This window comes from Numenius arquata, chromosome 12 (genome assembly GCF_964106895.1).
Source record: "Numenius arquata chromosome 12, bNumArq3.hap1.1, whole genome shotgun sequence".
NCBI lineage: Eukaryota > Metazoa > Chordata > Aves > Charadriiformes > Scolopacidae > Numenius > Numenius arquata.
In genome coordinates, this window is record NC_133587.1 from 14,893,983 (window position 1) to 14,918,004 (window position 24,022).

Sequence of the window (24,022 nt, forward strand, 5' to 3'; positions counted from 1 at the left end):
GGGATTAAATTAAAGGTATAAAATTCTGGCAAACCCTATGCTGTGTCTAAAGCTGCCCCCCGCCAGCCTCTGCCAGCCTGTCCCAGAGCTCGTCCCACGGCTGGGATCTCCTGAGAGTCTGAGCATCGCAGGATGGGGACAGGGGACACCAGGGCTCCCTGGGCTCAGCACAGCTCAGCCTGTGGATGCCACCCACCCGCAGCAGCGTTTGCCGGTGCCAATTGGGCAGGCCAATGGCCCAGGGCACCCCCAGAGCTGGGGGGGGCACATCCCTGCAGGGCTACGGCTAGGGAATGGGAGCGAACAGGAGCCGAGCACCTGCGGGGCAGGCAGGATGGGTGCAGGGTGCCCACCTCCCACACCATATCAGCTTCACCCGACGAAGACAAGCATCGGCGGGGCAGACAGGTCATAAATCAGCACCCGGGGCCACTGCCCAAAACCGCCACATGCTCTTCAGAAACAAGAGCTCCTCATCAAGCCATCGTGAGCTTTCTCCAGTGACTCAAAATAGCAGGAGGGAAGCCCTTCAGCCGCATCGTGAATCATCCTCGGGGAGGCAGAGCGGTTATTTTTAGGGTGCTCTGGCTGGCGTGGAGCTGCCAACGTATCCCCCCACCCTGAGATGGGCTGCACTGCTGCAGCGGGGGACACGATCCTGTCCCTGCCAGAGGGGTGCTTTCCTGGGGACCGGGAGTCCCCAGGGCCCACCAACCCATGAGGTTCCCTATTAGGGCAATGCGATGGCGAACTCCATCAGAGAGGTTTGCCTTTGCTCAGGAGAAAAGGGAACATCTGTGCTGCCCCTGGGGGTTAGGAGGGACCCTGCAGAGCTCAGGACATTGGCTCTGGAGCCCTGGCCTGTCCCAGGGGGCTGCAGGGAGGAGGTCTGGGAGCAGGGACAGTGTGAGGAGATGCCACCACGGAGGTGGCCAAGCCGTGGGGTTTGCCACCTCACACCGGCACGGTGCCATCCACACACGTCCTGCGGTGAGAACAGCCCCCGTGGCAGCACAACGAGCCGGGGACTGCTCTTTATTCTTACCTAGCGAGAGATTCTACCTTCCAAAATACGTTTTACCTTTTTAAAAGTACATTCTACCTTCTTACAGCACATCACAGGGATGGTGGCGGGAGGCGAGGCAGCAGTGATGGGCTCACCATGTCACCCCAGCCCAACCTGAACCCGGGCTCCCAGTCCCTGCCAACGCTGGAGCAGAGGGAGCTTAAGCAAAGTGGTCTGGGGTGAAATATTTATCTGTTTAAAGGAGAAAGAGGCAGGAGGCCAGGCACAAAGAGTGTACAAACACGGGAAGGAAGTGGCACGTCCCTGCCTGTCACTGGGGCGGTGGCCATGCCCTCTCCTGGAACCCGCGTCAGGCTGCCAGGGGGTGCCTGGAGCCTCCAAGCATCCCTCCCTGGGGGTCCCCGATTTCCCTTGCTCCCTGGGAAGGGGACGGTGTGCTGCAGAGAGGGGAGGGACACTCAGGGTGAGGGCTGTCACTTGCAGCCAGCTTGTCCCTAGTGAGCAGGGACACGGGGACCTTGAAGTTCAGGCAGGACCAGGAGATGCTGGGGGGGAGCTGGGAAGCCACTGGGAGGCTGCTGGTGGGGTGGATGCACAGACTGGTTTCACATTGGCCCCACGCTGCCTTCCTCCTCCCCACACAGGAGCCGAGGGAGGACAGGGGCTGCCAAAAGGAGATGCCATCCCCGTCCAGAGCCATAGCCCTGTCCCCCTGGGGCAGGGTCTTTTGGAGGAGCAGAGGGCGGCGGGATCAGCCCCCGCTCCCATCCCTCGCATTGCAGGGGAGGAAAAAAAACCCAACCCAAAGCACTTCCTGCAAGCCCAGGCAGTGACACACCTGCTCCCGCGTTTCAAGTTCAAAAAGGAAAAAAACCACCCAAAAATAACCCCTAAAACCCCCTTGTTTTCTCAGGTTGGGGTTCCCACCACCCCCAGTGCCCCCCGCCGCCTGAGCACAGCTCTGCGCCGAAGGCCAGTCAGTAGAAACCTTTATTAAACACGAAGCTCAGAGGAACACAAGCTTGTTAAAAGGCAGTAAAAGTGAAAGTGCGTCTCCAGCTTGGCCCCCGGGGAGGGGGGAGCTCGGGACCCCCCCTTTCCTCCCCATCACCTCTCCCAACCCCAGTGGGATGGAGGAGGGGGGGGGACAGAGCCCAAAGGCTGAACAGCTGCGCAGAGAGGGGAAAAAAAGCCAGGAGACAGCGTTGGGTCCTCGCCCGCAGAGATGTACCCCCCCCCGGGACACCCCTGAGTCCCCCCCCAAGGGGACACGCACACAGTCCCAGGGCCGCCAGCCCCATCCAGCCCCGTCCCCCTTCCTGCAGCCCCCTGCCACCACGGTGGCCTTGCCAGCAGCCCCATTTTGGCCACCAGCAAAGCTGGGACATGCCAGCGAGTCCCCAGAGGGACCCTCCATGTCGCCCCCCCACCAGCCAGCACTGTCCCCCCTACTCTCTTCTGCCCCCCCGTGTCCCAGGAGAGTTCCCACACACCATAAATAATAAATAAATACCCCACACTCAGCCGGGCTGTGGGCAGCATCCCCCACAGAGGTGGGGGGACAGCCCCAACCCAGCATGCCCTGCATCTCCGCCACCCCTTTCCCAGCGTGACGAAACCTCTCAACACCCCCATTCTGCTGCACGGCCCCTTCCCCCCCCCAACCCACCCGGGAAATTAAACGCTGTCCCCAGGGGACAATAATAAATTAATCAAATCTATACACAGGACTGCTTAAAGCTCTGTAACGGGCACCTGAGGGGGGGGCAGCGGCTCTGCCCTGGGCAGCCCCCTCCCTGTGATCAGGGCCCTGCAGGGGGGGGTCCCCTGAGATGGGACCCCCACCCAGGCATCCCCCTCGAGGGGCTGGAGCCAGGGACGCTGCCGGCCCCCACCGGGCTGGAGGGGTAAGAAGAAAATATTGCAAAAAAATGGACAGGGAGAGGAGCTGCGGATGCTGCAGCCGGGGGGGCTGCCTGTCCTGCCCACCCTGCCTGTGAGGGCAGGGGCCCAGGGGTGGCCTCCCCCACCTGGCACTTTTTTCCCCCACCCCCCCAAGCATCCGGGCAGAGCCTCAGAAGTCCAAGGGCGTGAAGTCCCCAAAGTCACAGTCAAAGAGCTCACTGATGCCCTCGCCCTCCTCCAGGCCGAAGTGATAGTCCTGCGCCTGCGGCGGCGACAGGTTGATGAACTCGTCCGCCAAGAATCCCGAAAAATCCTCCCTGCTGTGTTCCAGGAGGGCGTCCATGGAGGCCAGCGGCGAGAGGCTCACCTCCTCTGCCGGGCACTTGCCGGGCACCACGCTCGGCCCCGGCAGCAGCGTCTCTGCGGAGATGGGAAGCAGCTATAAATCCCAAAATACTCACCAAAAAAACTCCCAAAGCAGGTTTTGGCTATGAAAAACCCCTCTTCCCACCTCCCTGCCTTGCTGAGGTGCCTGAGCATAGAATCATAGGATTGTCCAGGTTGGAAGGGACCTTTAAGATCATCGAGTCCAACCATCAACCTAACTGATAAAAACCATCACTAAAACATGTCTCTAAGCACTAGGTCAACCTGTCTTTTAAATACCTCCAGGGATGGTGCCTCAACCCCTTCCCTGGGCAGGGCATTCCAAGGCTTCATAACCTTTTCTGTGCAAAAGTCATACAATCATAGAATGGTTAGAGTTGGAAGGGACCTTAAAGATCATTGAGTTCCAACCCCCCTGCCATGGGCAGGGACACCTCCCACTAGAGCAGGTTGCTCAAAGCCCCATCCAGCCCCTTAAACACTTCCAGGGATGGGGCATCCACAACTTCCCTGGGCAACCTGTTCCAGTGCTTCACCACCCCCACAATAAAGAATTTCTTCCTAATATCTAATCTAAATCTCCTCTCTTCCAATTTAAAACCATTACCCCTTGTGCTGTCACTACATTTCCTGACAAAGAGTCCCTCTCCGGCTCTCCTGGAGGCTCCCTTCAGATATTGGAAGGCTGCTGTGAGGTCTCCCCGGAGCCTTCTCTTCTCCAGGCTGAACAACCCCAGCTCTCTCAGCCTGTCTTCACAGGGGAGGTGCTCCATCCCTCTGATCATCTTCGTGGCCCTTCACTGGACCTGTTCCAACAGGTCCATGTCCTTCCATGTTTACTAATATCCAATCTGGTGTTTCCTAATACCCAATCTGAACCTCCCCTGGCACAACTTGAGGCTGTTTCCTCTTGTCCTGTTCCTTGGGAGAAGAGACCGACCCCCCCTGGCTACACCCTCCTTTCAGGGAGTTGTAGAGAGCGAGAAGGTCTCCCCTCAGCCTCCTTCTCTCCAGGCTGAACACCCCAGCTCCCTCAGCTGCTCCTCATAAGACTTATTCATCACCCCAGCTCCTTGCTTGTGCCAAGGGCACTTGCTAACACAGCAAGAGCCCCTGTGCCATCACCCCTGTCCCCAGCCCACCTTGCTCTCCGGGCAGCAGTGGCATGTTCACGTCCTGGGCGGGATGAAGGAGCGGGGAGGCTCTGGACTGCGAATGGCTTGGAGAGGATTCCTCTGGGGAGGCTTTGAAGGGGCTCTTGACGGGGCTACAGACCCCCGAGCTGTCCTCGGGGCAGAGGAAGACGTCGATAGGGCCCTGAGTGCTTCGCACGGAGACCTGGAAAGCCTGGGGAAAGGGGAGAAGAGTGAGATGAGGAGGCACAAAGATGCCCAAGGAACCTGGGCTGGGCTTCACCGAGGGCTCTGCAGACATGGGAAGCAGAAGGTGGCCCAAACTCACCTCCGCAGGGTCCGAGACCTGCAGCTGGGTCTCCGGGGGGGCTTTGATAACCATCACCATTTGCTCCGAGGGGTCCACAACGCTGCGGAGATCCTGGCAGGTCACGTAGGCTGCGGTGTGGTGGGTCAAGGAGCAGACACGGGGACGCTTTCGTGTGACAGCGGGGTGGGCTGTGAAATGCCCCGTCTGCAACGTGTCTGGGCTCACCTCAGGGCACGACCGCGTCCCCCCCCACCCAGCCAGCCCCATCCCGGCCCCGCACCAAAGGATATTGCTGGTTGTCGGGGTCCTCGGTGAGCAGGCGCAGCTGCACCGTGCACATCTGGATGAAGTCATCCAGCTGCCGCTCGGCCGCTTGCAGCTCCCGCAGCTCCTTCTCCAGCAGCCGGTGCCGGCCAGGGGCCCCCACCGTGGCCTGGTTGCCCCTGGGGAGCACCATGGCCATCAGGAGCCAAACCCCACATCTCACTCTGCCCCACACCGTGACTGTCCCCATGCACTGTCCTCACCTCGGCCAGGCTAAATCCCACCCCATACCCAGGGAACCAACCTTGCGGGGGTTTCCCAGTAGGGCACAGCCCTGGGGTCCCATCCCCAAGCCTGGATGCTATCCTGGCTTCAGGAGCCCAAGGGGGACTTGCAGCTGACCCAGGGATACCCATGCTTGGGAGCCACCATGCTCAACACAGCCCTCGCCCGAGGCCCGTGTGAAGGTGGAGCCACCACTCGACCCCTGAGCAGATGCTCCAGTGACACTACTTTCCCAGCACGACCCTGCTCCACCCCAAACCTGGCCCAGGCAGATCCCCATACCAAGGGACAGCCAGCCACAGCCCCATGAGCCCGGCCCAAGGACGTACAGCCACTGGATGTTGTTCTTGGACTTCTTGGTGATGAGTTGGATGCCCTCCAGGACATTAGTGATGTCGTAGATGCGCCTCTTCTGCACCTTCAGGACCTCGGCTGCCCAGTTGAGGTCCACCACGCCATCAGGGGACTGGCTCAGCAGCTCCAGGAAGCGCTTGGTCGTGAGGTTCAGCGAGGTTTCATAGCGGGACTTCTCCCCAGGAGACTTGGCCCCTGCCACCCACCGAGGACAAGCGTGAGTTAGCCACAAGGGAAACCCAGCGCAGAGCTGAGAGGTCCCAAAACACACCCCCCATGCTGGCAGGTGGCTCATGGACCAGGACTGGTGCCCTGAAACCCATCTGCTTCCTCAGAGCAATGGGGTGAGCTCCCCACACACTCCCTGGGAAAGATGCTGCAGGACCTGGGTGGGCTCTGACACCCGTGCTCAGTTGTGACTGTAACCTCAGTTGTGACACCAAGGTGCCAGCCAGGGCTCAGGGGGCAGATGATGGAGGATCCACCTGGGATGCTGCACCCACACCATGCTGGCGGCCACAGCTCCATCCCACAGGGAGGGATGGAGCCGGTGTGGTGCCCAGCAGATAGGCAGGACAATCGTACCACCAGAAACAGCCCAGCCCCAGGAACAGCCTCTCCAAACCAACGCAAAGGGATGGGGAGAAGCTGCCAGGGACAAGGCCGGAGGCTCAGCCCAGCCCGTGGGCAGCAGAGCAGGGCTGCCGGACCCCCTGCTCCAGGCTGGGCTGGCTCAGGAGGGGTCGGGGCGGGGAACGGAGCTGGTACCTCTAATGGGGTTCCTGGCCTTGCCCCGGCCCACCGGCAGGCTCTCTGCTATGTACTGGTGATCAGTCTCCAAGTTCAGCTTCCTCTTCACCTGCAAGGGATGGGTCTCATCAGAGGGGCAGCCACCGAGGTGCTGGACACGGCCACCACGAGGGACCCCACGAGGGATTCCAATCCCCCTCCCCCCCCGGCCAGGGACAGCGGACAGAAGCTCCTGTTTCCAGCAGGGACCTGTTGACGGAAGCCTGTCACCCCCGCCACCCCCGCCAGCGGGGACACGGGGGGCTGGCCCTGCCGGGGGGAGCGCTCCAAAGCAGGCGTGGGCGGCAGGAGCGGGAGGCAAAGCAGAGCCCGGCGCCCTGGTCCGTGGCTTCAAGAAGGGCGCTTGGGGACGGGCCGCGCTCGGCAGGTGGCACCGTATGGTACGGGATGGTATAGAGCATGGCATACACTATACCCTATATATTTACAGCCTAATAGGGTACAGCAGGTCACGGCATAGGAACAACACGGTGCAGTATAGCCCAGCATATAGACCAGTCCAGACCAGTATAAAGGCCGGTGCCGTATAGAGCCCTGCCCGGTATATACCCCGCTCCGGTACACAGCCCTGCCCGGTGTATAACCGGGCTCGGCGCGGCCCTGTGTGGCCCGACCCCAGGTATAGCACGGCCCGCTCCATCGCCCGACCCCGCCGGTGCCCGCAGGGTCCCAGGTTCCGCAGCCCCCGCCCCCGCGCCGCCCCCTCCCCGTCCCGTCCCGTTCCCGGGGAGGGGGGGTGGGGTGGGTTACCGGCGGGCGGCCCAAGGCTGGCCGTCTGGGCGCGGCGCCGGGACGGGCGGGCTGCGGCGTGGCGAAGAGGAGGAGGTCGGTATCCGGGTGACCGCCGCCAACCCCGGCGGGCTCTTCGGCGGCGGAGACGATGAGGAGGTGGGGGGAAGCGCTGCCCAGCAGCGCCGCCAACCCCGCCGAGCCGCCCGCCGCCGCCGCCGCCATGGCTCACATGGCCGCCGGGGCGGCGGGCGGCGCGGCGGGCAGGGGGCGGGCAGGGGTACGGCCCATGGCGGGGGGAGCCGGGCGTTGCGTTCCGTTGCCGTTCCCGCCGCCGTTATTGTTCGGGAGTAATGGGGCGACCGGAGAGGATGGGGAGGGAGGGAGAAGGCGGGGGGGTTGGGGTGGGGTGGGGGAAAAGCCGCGGCGCGCGCGCGCGCCCGCCCGCCTTTGCGCGCCAAATCCTTTTTTGCCGCGAAAGCGGCGCCGGCCTCCCCGCCCCGCGTTCATTGGCCGCGCCGTCCGGCGGGCGCCGCGGGGGCGCCTTCCTATTGGTCAGCGACGGGCGGTGCCGCTCGCTGATTGGTCGCGGGGTGGGGGCGGTGGCGGAGGAGGGGGGGGGAACGGCGGCGGCCGCCGCCGTTCCCCCCCCCCTCCGCGATTGTCGTGACTTTACCCACCCGTGGAGCCTGCGGGGCGCTGATAACCCTCCGGGCTACGTCAGAAGGCAAAATTGGGATAAAAACCCCATTAAAAAAAAAAAAAATATATATATATACACACACACACACCCCCTTTCTAACCCCCTTCTAATTTAAAAAAAAAAACACCCTCGCATTTAAAGAGGGGGCTCTGCTACCACCCCACCCCCCCCCCCTTTTCCTGGGATGCTGGAGATGGGGGGGGGTGTGGGGAGAGGTGTTCCCCCCCTGCCCCAAACCCCTCCCCCCAAACAGCGCGTGGGATGCAGGAGGTTTTGGCAGCGAGAAGTTCGGAACTCCTCTCTTACAACAGGTCTGGTTTTAACGTATCCCCAGCCGAACAGGTTTCAAGGTTTTCAAGGATTATTTATTTATTTATTTGATTATTATTATTAATATTATATTTTTTTAAGGCTGGGTGGTTTGGCACTGGCTGCCATTGGGCTGCAGGACCCCCCAGCGCCGTGATTTTTCCTCCCCCCTGCCCCGGTCCCTCTTACATCCTTAAATACACCGGGAACATCTTTCGTTACCTGCGTCCTTTCTTCCTCGGGGAAGGGCGAGTAGAAATTAATACACTTAATTAATGCTCGGCTGTTCTAATTGGCGCTCTCCGGAGCCCTCGTGCTGTGATTATCATCGTGACTGAAGCACAAGCAACAGTTAGGCCAGATGTTTGCACACAGTTAATGTTTCTTCCATCCGGGGGGAGAGGAAAGAGGTTGGGGGGGGGGGGGAATGGGGGGATGGAAAAAAGGCAACCCCAACGGCCGGCTGTAGGGACCCGGGGGGGGCTGGCAGTGCTCTTCTCCTCCCCCCGGGGAGCCTGGGCCAGCCGCTTCCTGGGGTGATGCGGGGTTGGGGGCACAGCTGCCGCACCAGCTGCTCCCGTTCCGCTCACAAAGGCTGGGTCGCCCCCCCCAGCCCCCCCCCACCCTTCAACCCTCCCCAAGTTCATGATTCGGGGGAGGGGAGGATCCGGCTGCTCTCTTCCACACCCCTGGCCGGGCGGCAACTTCTCCGAGGCTTTTGGCGCTGACAAAGGGTGGTTGGGAAGACAAATGAAAGGCAAATACTGGTGGGAGAAGGAAGGGCAGGGGCTTTTCTCCCGTAGTCCTGGGATCCTGGGCTCCATAGGGAAGAGTGGCCAGTAGGTGTAGGGAGGTCATTCTCCCCCTCTACTCTGCACCGGTGAGGCCACAGCTGGAATACTGCATCCAGTTCTGGGCTCCCCAGTTCAAGAGAGAGAGGGAACTGCTGGAGAGAGTCCAGCGTAGGGCAACTAAGATGATTCAAGGATTGGAGCATCTCCCTGATGAGGAAAGGCTGAGAGAGCTGGGACTCTTTAGCCTGGAGAAGGCTGAGGGGAGACCTTATCTATGTTTACAAGTACCTGAAGGGTGGGTTGAGGGAGGATGGAGCTAGACTCTTTTCAGTGGTTCCCAGCGATAGGACAAGGGGCAATGGGCACAAGCTGGAACATAGGAAGTTCCATTCAAATATGAGGAGAAACTTCTTTCGGGTCGGGGTGCCAGAGCCCTGGAACAGGCTGCCCAGGGAGGAAGAGTCCCCTTCTCTGGAGATCTTCAAGACCCACCTGGATGCAGTCCTGAGTGATGTTCTCTGGGCAACCCTGCTTTAGCAGGGGAGTTGGACTAGATGATCTCTAGAGGTCCCTTCCAACTCTGACAATTCCCTGATTCCGTGATAAATAGGAGGGAAGGCAGATGAATCCCCATCTCCCGCACAGCTGCAGCCTCCCCCCCCCCCGCCCCCGATACACACACCCCCAGCCTCGCCAGCCCCGCTAAGGAACGGGGACGTGCTCCCTAGGTTAGCTGTCTGGTGGGTGCTGCACAAAGATAAAAAGCCCTGTCTCCATGGCCCCGCTCGGTCACGGCGAGGATGAGGAAGGCTATTTCGTACCCCAGCTGGATTTACCCCACAGCAGTCACCCACTTGGGATGGGTGTTGGCTGCCTCACAGGGGGACACTCAGGTCCCTGCGCCCGTGGAAAAGCACAGGGGATGCAGACAGACCCGGAGCTGTATCTACGCTGCAAAATCATCTCCTGGCGGTGGGGGCAGGCGGGAGGAGAGCTGGCAGGATGAAAACCTGCACCCCACTGCTCAGGTAACCTTAGCATGTAGGTGTCCCAGAAGTACATTTAGTGTCCTTGTCGTCCCGAGCGTGGTCCCGCTTTCAGCAGTTCCCATGGGACCGGGCTGAGCCGTGGCCCTGGAACGGCTGTCTTGTGTTAAGGGAAGCATGACCTCCCCCCGGGGTCTCCTGCTGATGCTCCTGTCCCCAGCGCTTCGGTTCGGGTGACGGCGAGCTGACAGCGTGGCACACTCTCGCTGCAGGAGGGGACAGCCCAGAGCCCCACACCATCGTCCTGCTGCCAGCACTGCCCTGACTTCACCCACTCTCTGCCTCCATCGCCTTTTTTCCACGGGAACTGATGTGATTTCCTGATAGCACAAATGGAATAACTAAAGCTTACTTGAGATACAAGGAGAGTATCACTGGTTTAGGTGTCTTCTCCTGGATCCTGGTCCCCAAAAGATGGGAATTGCCCATTTCCTTGCATCTTGTTACAGAAGACTACACCGTCACTTCTTCTCCCAAGACATCAGGTCATTTCCTTCTCTCCTATGACATTATTAAAGCTCAACATCAACCTGTAGAGTCTTTCGGTAGAAGCCACAGGGACACAGAGCCCTTGTGTTTCAGTGGGAGTCATCAAGAAGTCATCAAGTCATTTGGGAATAAGCTCCTTGATGTTGCCGTCTGTGCTTTAGCTTTTACCTGGAGTGAGTAACTCTTTGCCAGGGCAAGTTCCCTTCCCAGAAGGTTCAGAGCACGGTCGTTAGCGCTGTGAGCCCAAAAGGTAGGTAAGGCATCAGAGCAAAACCTGTAGCTCACTCAGAGCTTCACTTGGACCAGAAGAAGAGCTCAGGTAGAATATGATGCTTTGAGAAGGGAAAACTTTAAAAACACTTTAAGATAGGACTGACATCAGTTTAGAGGTGTTAATTTGGCTTCTTATGGGCTGAAGAGGGACTCTTGATCAGGGAGGGGAGCCATAGGAAGAGGGGGAAGGGTTTAACACTGAAAGAGGGGAGATTGAAATCTCAGGAAGAAATTCTTTGCTGTGAGGGTGGTGAGAGCCTGGCCCAGGTTGCCCAGAGAAGCTGTGGCTGCCCCATCCCTGGAGGGGTTCAAAGCCAGGTTGGATGGGGCTTTGAGCAACCTGGTCTGGTGGGAGGTGTCCCTGCCCAGGGTAGGGGGTGGCACTGGATAGTCTTTAAGGTCCCTTCCAACCCAAACCACTCTATGATTCTATGAGCCTCCAGTATTACAGCAGCTACAAAGCAGGAGTGTCAAACCTACAAACCAGGACACAGGAGGTTTTATCTCACAGCTTCCCAGTGCTCTCCTCGCAGAGGGACCTTCTGCTTGGGATCAGGACCTCCCTTACCTGCCCCTGCCATAGGGAGCTGCTCAACCAGGGACTGCTTTATCTCCACTACCTCTGCAGCACACTCCAAGCTCTCATCTTGGAATAGGCACCAAAATCATCTATGTACGTCCTTATTTTGTCTGTTAGTGTTATGTCCTTGTTTTGTGTAGCTCATGAGTGAGGCAGGTTCAGACTCGTGTCCGGTGCCTTGTACCCACGCCCTGTGCTGGCAGACGGCATTGCCGCAGGCTGTCTGTCCTGAAGAGGAGCTGATGGTTGGACTCCATGATCTGAAAGGTCCCTTCCCACCTAGACAATTTTATGATTCTATGGTCTGGGCAAGGACCAGGCACACTGGCTGAAGCCAGGACTCCGCATGCACATGGGGCAGTCACCGACAAAGGTTCCTCCAGCTGACTGCTCTTTGAGCGGTCGCATGCAACCACTCGTGTGGGTTCCTGGTGTTGTTACACCAGGGGAGGTTTAGGATGGATATTAGGAAGAATAAGGCCAGACTGGATGGGGCTTTGAGCAACCTGGTCTAGTGGGAGGTGTCCCTGCCCACGGCAGGGGGGTTGGAACTCAATGATCTTTAAGGTCCCTTCCAACTCTAACCATTCTATGATTCTAAGAATTTCTTCACCAAAAGGGTTATGAAGCATTAGAACAGGCTGCCCAGGGAAGTGGTGGAGTCACCATCCCTGGAGGTATTTAAAAGCTGGGCAGATGTAGTGCTGAGGGACATGGGTTAGTGGTGGTTTTGGCAGTGTTGGGTTGATGCTTGGACTCCATGGTCTGAAAGGTCCCTTCCAACCTGGATGATTCTATGATTCGACGACTGCAAGGCACCAAGGAGCAGCCTGCCCTGCAACCATGTCACCCCAGGAATGCCCAACAGGACAGATGGACTCTTTTCTCACTGCAATGGAAGAGCCAGTCACATTCTTTCCCATTTACACTGCATTTGAGTGTGTCCGGTTTGTACGTGCCATGAACCCCCAGCCTAGGCCCAGATGGACTCACTTGCTCTGAAGATACGGCCACGCTAAGCAATCCATCAGCTACTGCACAGGAAAGCTCATGCTTAAAAAAAACCACTCAAAACCCCCAAAATATGGCAGTTATCTTTGCAGGGGGGATCCTTACCTGAGTCAGCCAGTGCGGCAACAGCTAGATCTGACGGCGTGGTCAAAGTCCCACTGGCTCCTGCCTCCAAACTGGTAACACGAGGGCACAACTGATGCCAAAAATGCACTCCGTGCAGGACTTCTCTACATTCAGGACTAGTAACATGCAATAATTAAGCATTACTTTATATATTTTAGCTTAATAATGATGACAATAAAAAAAGACCAATAAATTAGTTTTTTATTATTATTATAGAAAGCACAGGGTTATAATATTCAAAGAGCGATTATACAGAAATAAACTGCAAATATGTTTGGCAGAAAGTCTTACACTGGATGGATGTACGCCTCCCGCTGCACAAGAAATCAATTCATAGTGGACAGAGCTACTTCAACAACCCACTGCCCCCTCCTTCACACGGTTTAAAACCAAAAAAACCCAGGGATTCCTACGAGCATTCTGATCAGCGTGATTAAGAGTTACCTGAGTTTATGTTCTTCACTTTATGCTATGCCGTCAGAAAATCAGGACCTGGATTACACAGCAATTAATGAACACAAAATACGTATCAAAAGCAGAGGTAAAAATACTTGTACTACAGAGCATTTAATTTGTTTTCCCCTTCCTCATCACCAGTCTCTCAAGGGAATGAGACAAATGAAAATTCTTCTAAGAAAAAAAAGTTACCTCCCCCAACAATCTGGTATGAACACACAGGTTGGAAATTTAAGATTAGCACCCCAAAATTATTAACAGTGGCAGCCAGACATCACGCTGGATAGCCATTATGCCTCATTTTCTCTCCTCCCTTATCTGCTGGATTTCCAAACCAGCATCAGAAAACCGAACGCGTTCTGCTCAGGTTGGCACGATCCAGGAAGACAAACACAACCTGGAAACAGCTCACGGCTCGGGGTATTATCCAAAGGTCGCATTTGCGCTGATGCAGTGAAAATGAGTTTGAGACACACCAGTTTCTCCTGCGTGAGGGTATCTGCACGGGGTTATAGAACCCCAGAATGGTTTGGGTTGGAAGGGACCTCAAAGACCATCCAGTTCCAACCCCCCGCCATGGGCAGGGACACCTCCCACCAGACCAGGTTGCTCAAAGCCCCATCCAGCCTGGGTTCTGGTTACTTCCACCAGCACCAGCCACCCACGACGGCTCCCAAATGGCTGCAGATCTCAGGGTGGACCCTCTGCAGTCACTGGGAGTCCCCGTGGACGCCTGGCTTTGCTCAGCTGCAGCCAGAGCTTATCCCCACGACCTGGCTCAGTTTAAAGAAGAGCTCGAACTACTTCTCCAGGGCAAGAAAGCCTCACAGCACCAGTATCAAAGCTCTTCTGCAGCCTCTGCCCCCTGACCCAGCTGCTCAGGGCAGGGCTGGTTATTGCCCAGACACAGGGACAAAGCACAGTGTCACCCTGTGAACTCAGATTCACACCTTACAGCAGCCGCCACCTCCGCGGGCACTTCTTGGTGGCACCAATTGGACAAGCACAGGGTACCTTTTTTTCTTTCAGAAACATCCTCCCCTTCACTGAAAAGGATCAAAAGCAGCACAGAAAACCTCAGCTGAACCAAAATGTCATGCAGCCATTTCATTTTCCCCTTTGTTAAATAATGTAATTGTCCCGGAAACCATTCTGCGGCGATGCTGCCAGCACCAGCACACAAGCTGGCCTCCAAAGGGGAGGGAAGCACAGTGGGTATCCCAGGGCAGCAGGCAGCGGCGGTAAATAACCCTCAGCTTGCTTTCTTCCTTCATAAAATAAATGATTAATAGCTCAGTATAGCTGCTATTCCAGGCTTGCTGAAAACTTTTGATCAGTTTGATTCATTAACCTTTAAAACTGCCTCTAAGAGTGGCTTAAAATCTGGAGGAGAAGCACCGTTTTAAAATGAACACTGCAATTTTATCCTCATTTTTGGCAAATGCAGCTAAGCACTGAGGTGCTCTGCTCCTCTACAGAGGCACTCGGCGTCTCACGGTCAGGTGTCAAGGAAGAAATAACAAGGGAAAAATAAAGTTGATGTAGACAAACCAACCCCCGTTCGTCTTAAAATTCAAAACCCATCAGGGCTGGGGAGAGAAAACGGCACTTCTTTGTGATCCTTAAGCATTTGGCCGATTCGCAGGTGGCTTCCCAACTGTCTCTTTATGTCTTTGAGTTTTAATGCTAATAAAAAAGGAATACAAACAAGGGGACTCAATTCCCCACACAATGCACTGGGGGAGGGCAGGGAGTGTAACTTATGTATCCGAAAAGTCTGACTCAGACAAATTACTTCTAGTTCACTTCCCTACTACACGCCCGCATTGTTCCCACACCTCGGTGGCAGAAGGGGTTCATCCCGTTATCTGGTCCCAGGAACAGAGACGTGGGGCTAATGCCGTTAAAGAACTGTCCCAATTACTTCCCTGGGGGAAAGAAGTGACTTTGCAGCTTAACATCCTGCCCCGACGCAGCAGGAAAACCAACCGTCGGCAAACGCCTCCCGGCTGATGGCTGCTGCCGGCCGGGATCCCGCTCCCGGGATGAGCTGTGTCTTCCAGGGAGGGCAGCTGGTTCCCAGATCAGAAGTACAGATGGTGGGAGGCTCAGGCACAATTTCCTTTGAAAGTGAGGTCGGTGATGGATTCCCAAGAGGAGAAAAAGGCATTTGGAACCAGGGATGACCGACGGCCGCTGCTGCCAAGGTATTAGAAACTTGCTATTGGCTTGGGTTTGCCATCCAGAGAGGACGGAGATCCCATAAAAAGGACAGGACAGGTAACTGGACCACTACATGGGCAAAGAAGAGCCTCACAAGCAGGCACACGGTTGCAGCAGAACTACCAGCAGAAGAAAAAAGATGTCACCTCTAAGGGACTCGCAAGCCTTTCTCAGAGAAAAGATCACCAGCCCTAAATTAAAAAGGTTAAAAACTTCTTATAGACACGCGGCTCACATAACCAGCCTGCGCTCCTGCAGTAATTATACACTGACAAGGATTTGTGGAGTCTAATAGTTTTAGGGAGAAATTCTCAAGCTGTCAGATTGTGGAAGGGTTTTCTGAAATCCCATCAAAGCTTGTAGGAATTCAGCAATATTAGCAGAATGCTAAAATTCTTAATTGGAACAATATTGAGGCTTCCCACAGGGTGAGACACTCGCGCTGCTTCAGAGACCCCTCCAGCGGCGCAAATGAAGATGCGACGTTTATAAAGAAACCAGACCTCACACAGTATTTTTTCTGTACTTGAACCTTCAAGCTTATCTACACTAAACAAAGCATTTACTTACAAACAAACAAAACCGGTTCCTAACTTCTCTAGTTTTCCTGGGGTCTATCTGATGAAATACTGATGGATGTTCAAATTCAGGTATCCCATACAGACTGTAAGAGCAGCTCTGAGGAAAAAGACCTGGGAGTCCTGGTGGACAACAGGATGACCATGAGCCAGCAATGTGCCCTTGCGGCCAAGGCGGCCAATGGCATCCTGGGGTGCATCAAGAAGAGCGTGGCCAGCAGGTCGAAGGAGGTCATCCTCCCCCTCTACTGTGCCCTGGTGAGGCCACATCTGGAGCACTGGGACCACTTCTGGGCTCGCCAGTCCAAGAAGGACAGGGAACTGCTGGAGAGGGTACAGCAGAGGACTACAAAGATGGTGAGGGGCCTGGAGCATCTCTCTGATGAGGAAAGGTTGAGGGACTTGCGTCTTTTTAGTCTGGAGAAGAGAAGACTGAGGGGGATCTGATCAACACCTATAAATACTTAAAGGGTGGGTGTCAGGAGGATGGGGCCAGTCTTTCTTCAGTGGTGCCCAGTGACAGGACAAGAGGGAACGGGCACAAACTTGAACATAAGAAGTTCCATCTAAACATGAGGAGGAACTTCTTTCCCTTGAGGGTGGCAGAGCCCTGGAAGAGGCTGCCCAGAGAGGTGGTGGAGATGTTCAAAACCCACCTGGACACATTCCTGTGCAACCTGCTCTGGGTGGACCTGCTTTTGAAGGGGGGTTGGACTGGATGATCTCCAGAGGTCCCTTCCAACCCCATATCATTCTGTGGTTCTGTGTGAAGTTAAAAGCTGAGGGTACCACAGACAGTTATTATGGCAAAGCAGCATCTTGTCTTTGGGGCACCAAAGATGAGTAGGACACGGATTTGCACGGGATGAGCCCAAACAAGCTGCTCTCTTTGCACAGTAAGATCTCACAGTAGGTAGACTTCGCACTAGGTTCACTTCAAGAGCCAGAAGACTCTATTCCTACTCGACCTGAGCCTCCCAGGATGCAATTCAGTCGCAAACATCACGGCACCTGGTAGACTATGGGGAGAAGAACATCGCACTCTCCCTCTTGCTGACCCAGGGAGTGGGAAAATAAAGAGCAAAGCAGCACTCAGAATATGTGTAATAGTAATAAAAGAGTTTAGGAGGACAAAGAAAATTACTTAAGAAGAAATCGAGAAATTTTTTCTACTCAGAAGCTACCTCAACTTAAACATACTGTTTCGGTCACACCATTGAATACGACAAATTGCTAGAGCCTGGAGTAAAGAGTCTACAAGTGACGATGAAGAACAGCATCAGCGGGATTACAAAATGACACGGTCAGGTCAGGATGGAGAAGCAGATGGGTACAGGGAGAGTGACCAAAACCAGCCCCACTGAGCCAAAAGCGAATGGTTACCACAGGGAACTTAATGATTCCCTTGCGAATGTCACCCCCTAAAACCAGTGCGTCAGGAATTACTTTAATGTACCTCACTAAGCGAATGGTACAGTGTTATATATGACAGTGTAAGAGCTTTGCACTATTAACAGCTTGATTTTATTAATTTTTAAACAGTTTTTCTTCTCTCCCGGCTACCTAGTCAACCTTCTGGCAAAGCCCACTGTGTGCTGCGCTATTCCCGGGGCTCAGTAGTGTATTTTTTAAGAGGCAAATTCACTCCTATATTCAATTGCGGACTCGACCTGGCTCAGCAACAAACTAGAGGTACGTTCCAAGTTTGATTACAGCTAACATATGCCACTGCTGCGGAGGGGAGATTCTGGACCTAAGAGAATCCCCACGTGCTTATCTTCCACCAAAATAAAAGTGCTTGGTAAAAGTGTCGCTTGCTTCTGCGTATAAAGGGCCCGGTGTGATATCCGGGGGTGTGCGACGCGCCTCGGCATGTTTTCAGAGGCGTCTACGTTGCGTAACTGTTTTCGGTATTTAGTTCAAGCAGCTTTTAAGAACTTTACAAATAAGTTTAAAGTAATTACAGGGTATTAATCAGTGCACTCCGTAAAGGGACAGATTCAGCTCAAGCGCATGAAAGAAACTGAGCAAAAACAGCCCTTCTGAGCCTGATTCAACAGACTTGTACCAGACAATCTTAACAGTTTTATTCTCAAACATCTTATTGCCTCCCTGAGGGAAAACTGCAGAGAAACACTCTTAAGGAACACACAACTCATCTTGTCATAGTTTAAACAAGTTTTCCAGTCACAGAAATCAAGAAATTCTGTTCCTGCTCTCAGACCTGAGCAGGTCTCCTGCTCCCATCACACCACGGGGAGCACAGAAAACCACTTCTGTCTCCGGAGCATTCGGACAATCCCTAGAGCATTTTTTTCCTGATTAGACATGATCACCATTAGATGACTTACTGTCAGGCTGTCACTTTATAACGTACATTTAGTGTCTTTACAAAATAAAAACACATACTTGTAGGGAAAATAAGGCCTCTTTTAAAAAAAAGACTTATTTTAACTCAAGGTTCCCAAGGTATTTTACTCTCACTGAGGACTGCAACAAGTTTCCGTGGGGTATTTACTTGCTCTAAACAGAGCCAAGAGAAGCCTAATCAGAATGTTTTGGCCACAACGCAAAAAGCAACTGTGCCTGATAGTCATTAACTTAAAAAAAAATCACCAGTCAAGAGCAACAGAATAACCTTTTCCCTTAGTAGCTGCTGGAAGGTACCGTCCCGTTCAAAGGTGTTTGACAACCAACCACCTACTTGCTGTCTGTCCTTTTGTTATAAATGAGAAAGTCAGAAACGTCGTGCCATACGTTACTGTCGTCATACAGGTAGGTCATGGAGGACTGGAGAGAAGGCTGCAGGGTTTGCCGGTGATATTCAAAGAGCCAGAGAACCATCCCCCAAATCAGAGCGGCGACAAGCGGGAAGGGATCCTGTTTTGGCTGTGGGACGTAGCCCTTTTCCACTGCCAGCCGGGACAGGCCAAAGAGGACCCGAGACAGCAGGTACATAATGATCTGCATGGAGAAAAAAAAAGCCCAAGAACATTAGGGAAACAGCCTGACCAGATATACCAGCCAAGTCAAGTCATTTAGAACCGATAAGCCAGGCAAAAGGGGTGGAAATAATGTACCCAACTTCACAGCAAAGAGGCTGCAGGTTCACGTATCACGTAGTCTTTACGACTGGAGATGTTTGTGTTTTCCCTGTGTCCTCAAAGGTCCTACTCCTCTGCTGGTGCTCTCGTTTGGTAACTGTTATGGTTTGAGAACCCATAACAATCTATTGTCATTAGACAATTATTCTATCACCCGATGACCCCTCCCCACCCAGAAAGGGAAATCGGGGAACACAAAGAAACACAAGGGTTGAAGTATAAATAGATTTAATAGACTAAGACTAAATAATTAGCAATAATACTAAAGAACCAGTATTAATGCCGATACTGATATAAGATATACAGGAATTATACTCAGCCAACTATATCAGTAGGAAGCTGTGCACTCCCAGCAGAGGCAGCAAATGTCAGACACTGGGAGCGCAATGGCTTCAGGAGGAAGGGAAGGCCTCAGGGCTCCAGCACCGGGGCAAGGAGTTGTCTGGACCCGCCGCCATCAGGGAGAGAGCCAGCTATGCAGCAAACTTTTCTAATTTATATTGAATGTGATGTTCATGGTATGAAATAATCCTGTTGGCCAGCCTGGGTCAAATGCCCAGGCCTTGCTCCTCCTTGTCCCCGGGAAGGCTGGGAAACACTAACCTTGAATCCCACAGAGCCTGGCTGGCTACAAAGTAAATATTTTCACAAATTCAGACACTAGAGTCTTCTAAAAGTGCAATTTTCCCCAGCATTAGAAGAAAAGTTAGTCCTGTGTCTCTCAACCCAGGACAGTAACCAACAAGTTACACTTGATGCAACACACCTTTGCAGTTTCACTGAATTTTTTAGAGTTGGAAGGGACCATAGAGATCATCTAGTCCAACTCCCCTGCTGAAGCAGGATTGCCTAGAGCATGTCAGAGCAGAGTTGCACAACTTTTGCCTTTGCTCAGTTAATGCTACCTCCGAGGCTGCTGGCGATAGAACAGTCACGGAGCAGCCCTGATGAGCTGCCACGCAGATACAAACCCAACAGTCTGGACACATCCTGAAACTAGACTCTTACAGGGTATTGCATAAGTAAAACCCTTTTATTAATCTCCATCTTTGTGTTTTACTGCTTGATTAATCCAAGACTGTGTGTTAACAACTAGCTTTAAACCAAACATCCCCTGGGTAGCTTTTGTCAGTTTAACCAGTTTAATTAAGCGTAGCTCAGTAAATGATTGTGCTCTACACTCACAACGTTCCAGCTAAAGGGTTTAACCCTTCGAGTGGGCGGACTGGGGGCTATCACAGCCCTGATGACAGGAGAGGCAACCCAACAGCTCTGGATTGCATGGAGAAGCTCAACATGAGCCAGCAGTGTGTGCTGGCAGCCCAGAAAGCCAACCATATCCTGGGCTGCATCAAAAGCAGTGTGGCCAGCAGGGCCGGGTGTGGGTTCTGCCCCTCTACTCTGCTCTCATGAGACCCCACCTGGAGCACTGTGTCCAGCTTTGGAGTCCTCAACCCAGGAAGGACATGGACCTGTTGGAACAGGTCCAGAGGAGGGCCATGAAAATGATCAGAGGCCTGGAGCCCCTCTCCTATGAAGACAGGCTGAGAGAGTTGGGGTTGCTCAGCCTGGAGAAGAGAAGGTTCCGGGGAGACCTTATAGCGGCCTTCCAGTACCTGAAGGGGGCTACAGGAAAGATGGGGAGGGACTCTTTATCAAGGAGTGTAGCAATAGAATGAGGGGTAATGGTTTTAAACTGAAAGAGGGGAGATTGAGATGAGATCTCAAGAAGAAATTCTTTGCTGTGAGGGTGGTGAGACCCTGGCCCAGGTTGCCCAGAGAAGCTGTGGATGCCCCATCCCTGGAGGGGTCCAAGGCCAGGTTGAATGGGGCTTTGATCAACCTGGTCTGGTGGGAGGTGTCCCGGCCCAGGGCAGGGAGTGGGACTGGATGGTCTTTAAGGTCCCTTTCAACTCTAACCATTGTATGATTTTATGATTCTAAGTGCAGCTCTGGACGGAAATCTGGTCTTTTAGTCCTCAAAATGCATGCACCGTTCACAGAGACACCCAACCACCTCTGGGATTTGAGCACAGGGCACCCAAAACTAGAACTTGTGCAAAGAGAAATATAATAAAAGAGTAATGCTACATGGTAAGAACTGCCAGAAACATGCCAGGCTATTCCGACCACTTCCTGGCACATGATCATCCATCGGTTGGGTATTTTGTCAAGGAAACTTTCAACAAATGCATTTACCTGGCTGTTGATGGGGTTGTTCTCACCGAACACCAGCCAACCTCCAATGCAGGCTGCAAAGAAAGAATGAAATGGAATTTTTTTCCCCTGTAGTCGGGACTGCAACGCCATCAGCCCCTTGTAGGTGAACACAAAATAGGCCAAGTTCCGGGAATGAGTGTACGTAGCCTGAGCAATCGATTTCAGTTTCTCTCTTAAACTGAAGAAAAGAAACAGAGAGACAATTAGGAGAGCGAAAAGGCAGGACCACTGCAGTTACTCTCCCTGGATGCTACACCTCTCTGCCCTGCCCCATCCAGACTGACAGCTCGGGCACCCCATGGAACGTCTGTTTTGCGAGGGAGGACGTATCCCTTTACCTCTGGCAGAATTACAGCTCTGCTTAGATGAGTCAAACAGCCTTTTTTTAATATACGTTTTGCCTAAGTGCAAACCTCTGGCATAAGTGAGGAAAGCCACAACATGCCCTGCTATAGCTTGGCTTCCCACATTCGAACAGAGAGCAGAAAGCTGCTGTTTGCCACTGCTAATTTCTCCTCTGCCCACTGGTTCTCATCAGCCCTCGCACAAGTGGTTGACCCCCAGGAGTATGTATATATGTGTACGTGTTGACCTGCGTATCTACCAGAACCAGGGCTATGACCAAGGCTCACATATCTTTCTGCTTTTTATGCCCTCTGGCAACACGAAAAAGATTGAATGTTCAAAGAAAAACATTCCAAGCAGTAACACAGAAGTGCAGAACTCGGGTTCGTACCTTCCGCTCTTGAACAAGAAAGTCATCACCAGGGCATGTGGGGCTCGAATTTTTGCTCCATAACTGTAAGAGTGAATAGATATTTCAGACTTTTTATGTTACGCTATCAAACGATTGTATTTATAGTCATATAAGATGATGGAATGACTCATTCTGGGTGTCATCTCAAAGCATATGGAGGAAAAGAAAGCTATCAGAAGCAGTCAACATGGATTCACCAAGGGGAAGTCACGCCTGACTAACCTGATAGCCTTCTATGATGGCATGACTGGATAGATGAGGGGAGGGCGGTGGATGTTGTCTACCTTGACTTCAGCAAGGCTTTTGACACAGTCTCCCACAGCATCCTCATAGGTAAGCTTAGGAAGTGTGGATCAGAGGAATGGACAGTGAGGTGGATTGAAAACTGGCTGAAGGACAGAGCTCAGAGGGTTATTAGGGGCACAGAATCTAGTTGGAGGTCTGTAACAAGTGGAGTCCCCCAGGGGTCAGTCCTGGGTCCAGTCCTCTTCAATATATTCATCAATGACCTGGATGAGGGGATGGAGCGTACCTCAGCAAGTTTGCTGACGATACAAAACTGGGAGGGGTTGTTGACAAGTCAGAGGGCTGTGCTGCCATACAGTGAGAGCTGGACAGGCTGGAGAGTTGTGCAGAGAGTACCTGATGTACTTCACTAAAGGCAAGTGTAGAATGCTGCACCTGGGGAGGAATAACCCCCTGCACCAGTATAGGTTGGGGGCTGATTTACTGGAGAGCAGCTCTGAGGAAAAAGGCCTGGGAGTCCTGGTGGCCAATAGGATGACCATGAGCCAGCAATGGGCCACTGTGGCCAAGAAGGCCAATGGCATCCTGGCGTGCATCAGGAAAAGTGTGACCAGCAGGTCGAGGGAGGTTATCCTCACCCTCTGCTCTGCCCTGGTGAGGCCACATCTGGAACACTGGGACCACTTCTGGGCTCCCCAGTTCAGAAGGACAGGGAACTGCTGGAGAGGGTACAGCAGAGGGCTACAAAGATGATGAGGGGCCTGGAGCAGCTCTCTGATGAGGAAAGGCTGAGGGACTTGGGTCTTTTTAGTCTGGAGAAGACTGGGGGGAGGATCTGATCAACGCCTATAAATACTTAAAGGGTGGGTGTCAGGAGGATGGGGCCAGTCTTTTTTCAGTGGTGCCCAGTGACAGGACAAGAGGGAACGGGCATAGACTTGAACATAAGAAGTTCGATCTAAACATGAGGAGGAACTTCTTCCCTTTGAGGGTGTCAGAGCCCTGGAAGAGGCTGCCCAGAGAGGTGGTGGAGTCTCCATCTCTGGAGACATTCAAACCCTGCCTGGACAAGTTCCTGTGCAGCCTGCTCTGGGTGGCCCTGGTCTGGCAGGGGGATTGGACTGGATGATCTCAAGAGGTCCCTTCCAACCCCGTATCATTCTGTGATTCTATTGACAGCCAAAAGATGCTACTTCGTTAGTCAGCCCAGCAGCAGCACAGCAAACCAGAAGGAGCCCCGGCCACAGGCTTCAGAGAACACACACCCTAACGAGCCAGGCTCAAAGAGGACCCCCAAACCGGTTAAACCCGCTCTTATCGGTGAAGGAGACGAAGGCACCCCTGCCAAACCTCTGTCACAACAGCCCCGGCCTTCCCACGGCCCTCGGGACGACTGGGCCCCACAGGAACAGAGACATTCCCCCCTCCCCCCCCCTCCCCGCCTGGGGCCCGGCGCCCCCCTCCCGCTTCCACCGCACTCACACGGCCCCGTTGCGGAAGCCCTTGAGGACGGCGAGGGCGGCGTGGTAGCGGCGCTGCTGGAGAAGGGCGTTGGCGGCGCGGAGCAGGGCACGGAGCGCGTTCCCACCGTCACCGGCCATGGCGCACCGGGACTGGCCTCCACCGCAGTCACTGCGCTCGCTTCCGGGGGCGGGGCCCCGCCCGCCGCGCGCATAGGCTATCCCGGCTGCCTATCGGCGCTCTTGACCAATAGGCGGCACCTCCTTAGCAGCTCATTGGTAGGGAGCGTCTGTCCTGCAGCCAATGGGGGGCGAGCGGGGCGTCCCGCCCCTCCTCTGCCGCTGAGGGCGGCGGCGGAGCCGCTCTCGCCGCTGCCGGCCCCGCGGGGCGGCCCGGTCATGGCGGCAGGCAGGACAGGGCCCTCCCGCGGCATTGGCGCGGG

The 24,022-nt window shown here is 54.4% G+C and overlaps 2 protein-coding genes across 2 annotated transcripts; both read right to left on the reverse strand.

Moving 5' to 3' along the window:
• Positions 1-3,101: 3,101 nt before the first annotated feature.
• Positions 3,102-7,429, reverse strand: E2F1 (E2F transcription factor 1). The gene is made up of 7 exons (XM_074157599.1): positions 7,226-7,429; positions 6,434-6,524; positions 5,641-5,860; positions 5,053-5,205; positions 4,781-4,895; positions 4,462-4,666; positions 3,102-3,352 (listed from the first exon to the last, which is right to left on the reverse strand). Exons 1-7 carry the CDS (start codon positions 7,427-7,429, stop codon positions 3,102-3,104), a joined length of 1,239 nt encoding a protein of 412 aa, XP_074013700.1.
• A 5,295-nt stretch (positions 7,430-12,724) lies between these two features.
• On the reverse strand, positions 12,725-23,794 carry PXMP4 (peroxisomal membrane protein 4). Its single transcript, XM_074157444.1, is given in 5 exon segments — positions 12,725-18,756; positions 21,096-21,294; positions 21,853-21,915; positions 23,602-23,725; positions 23,728-23,794. Coding segments are annotated over 5 exon segments (717 nt in total). The 3' UTR covers positions 12,725-18,492.
• Positions 23,795-24,022: the final 228 nt, after the last annotated feature.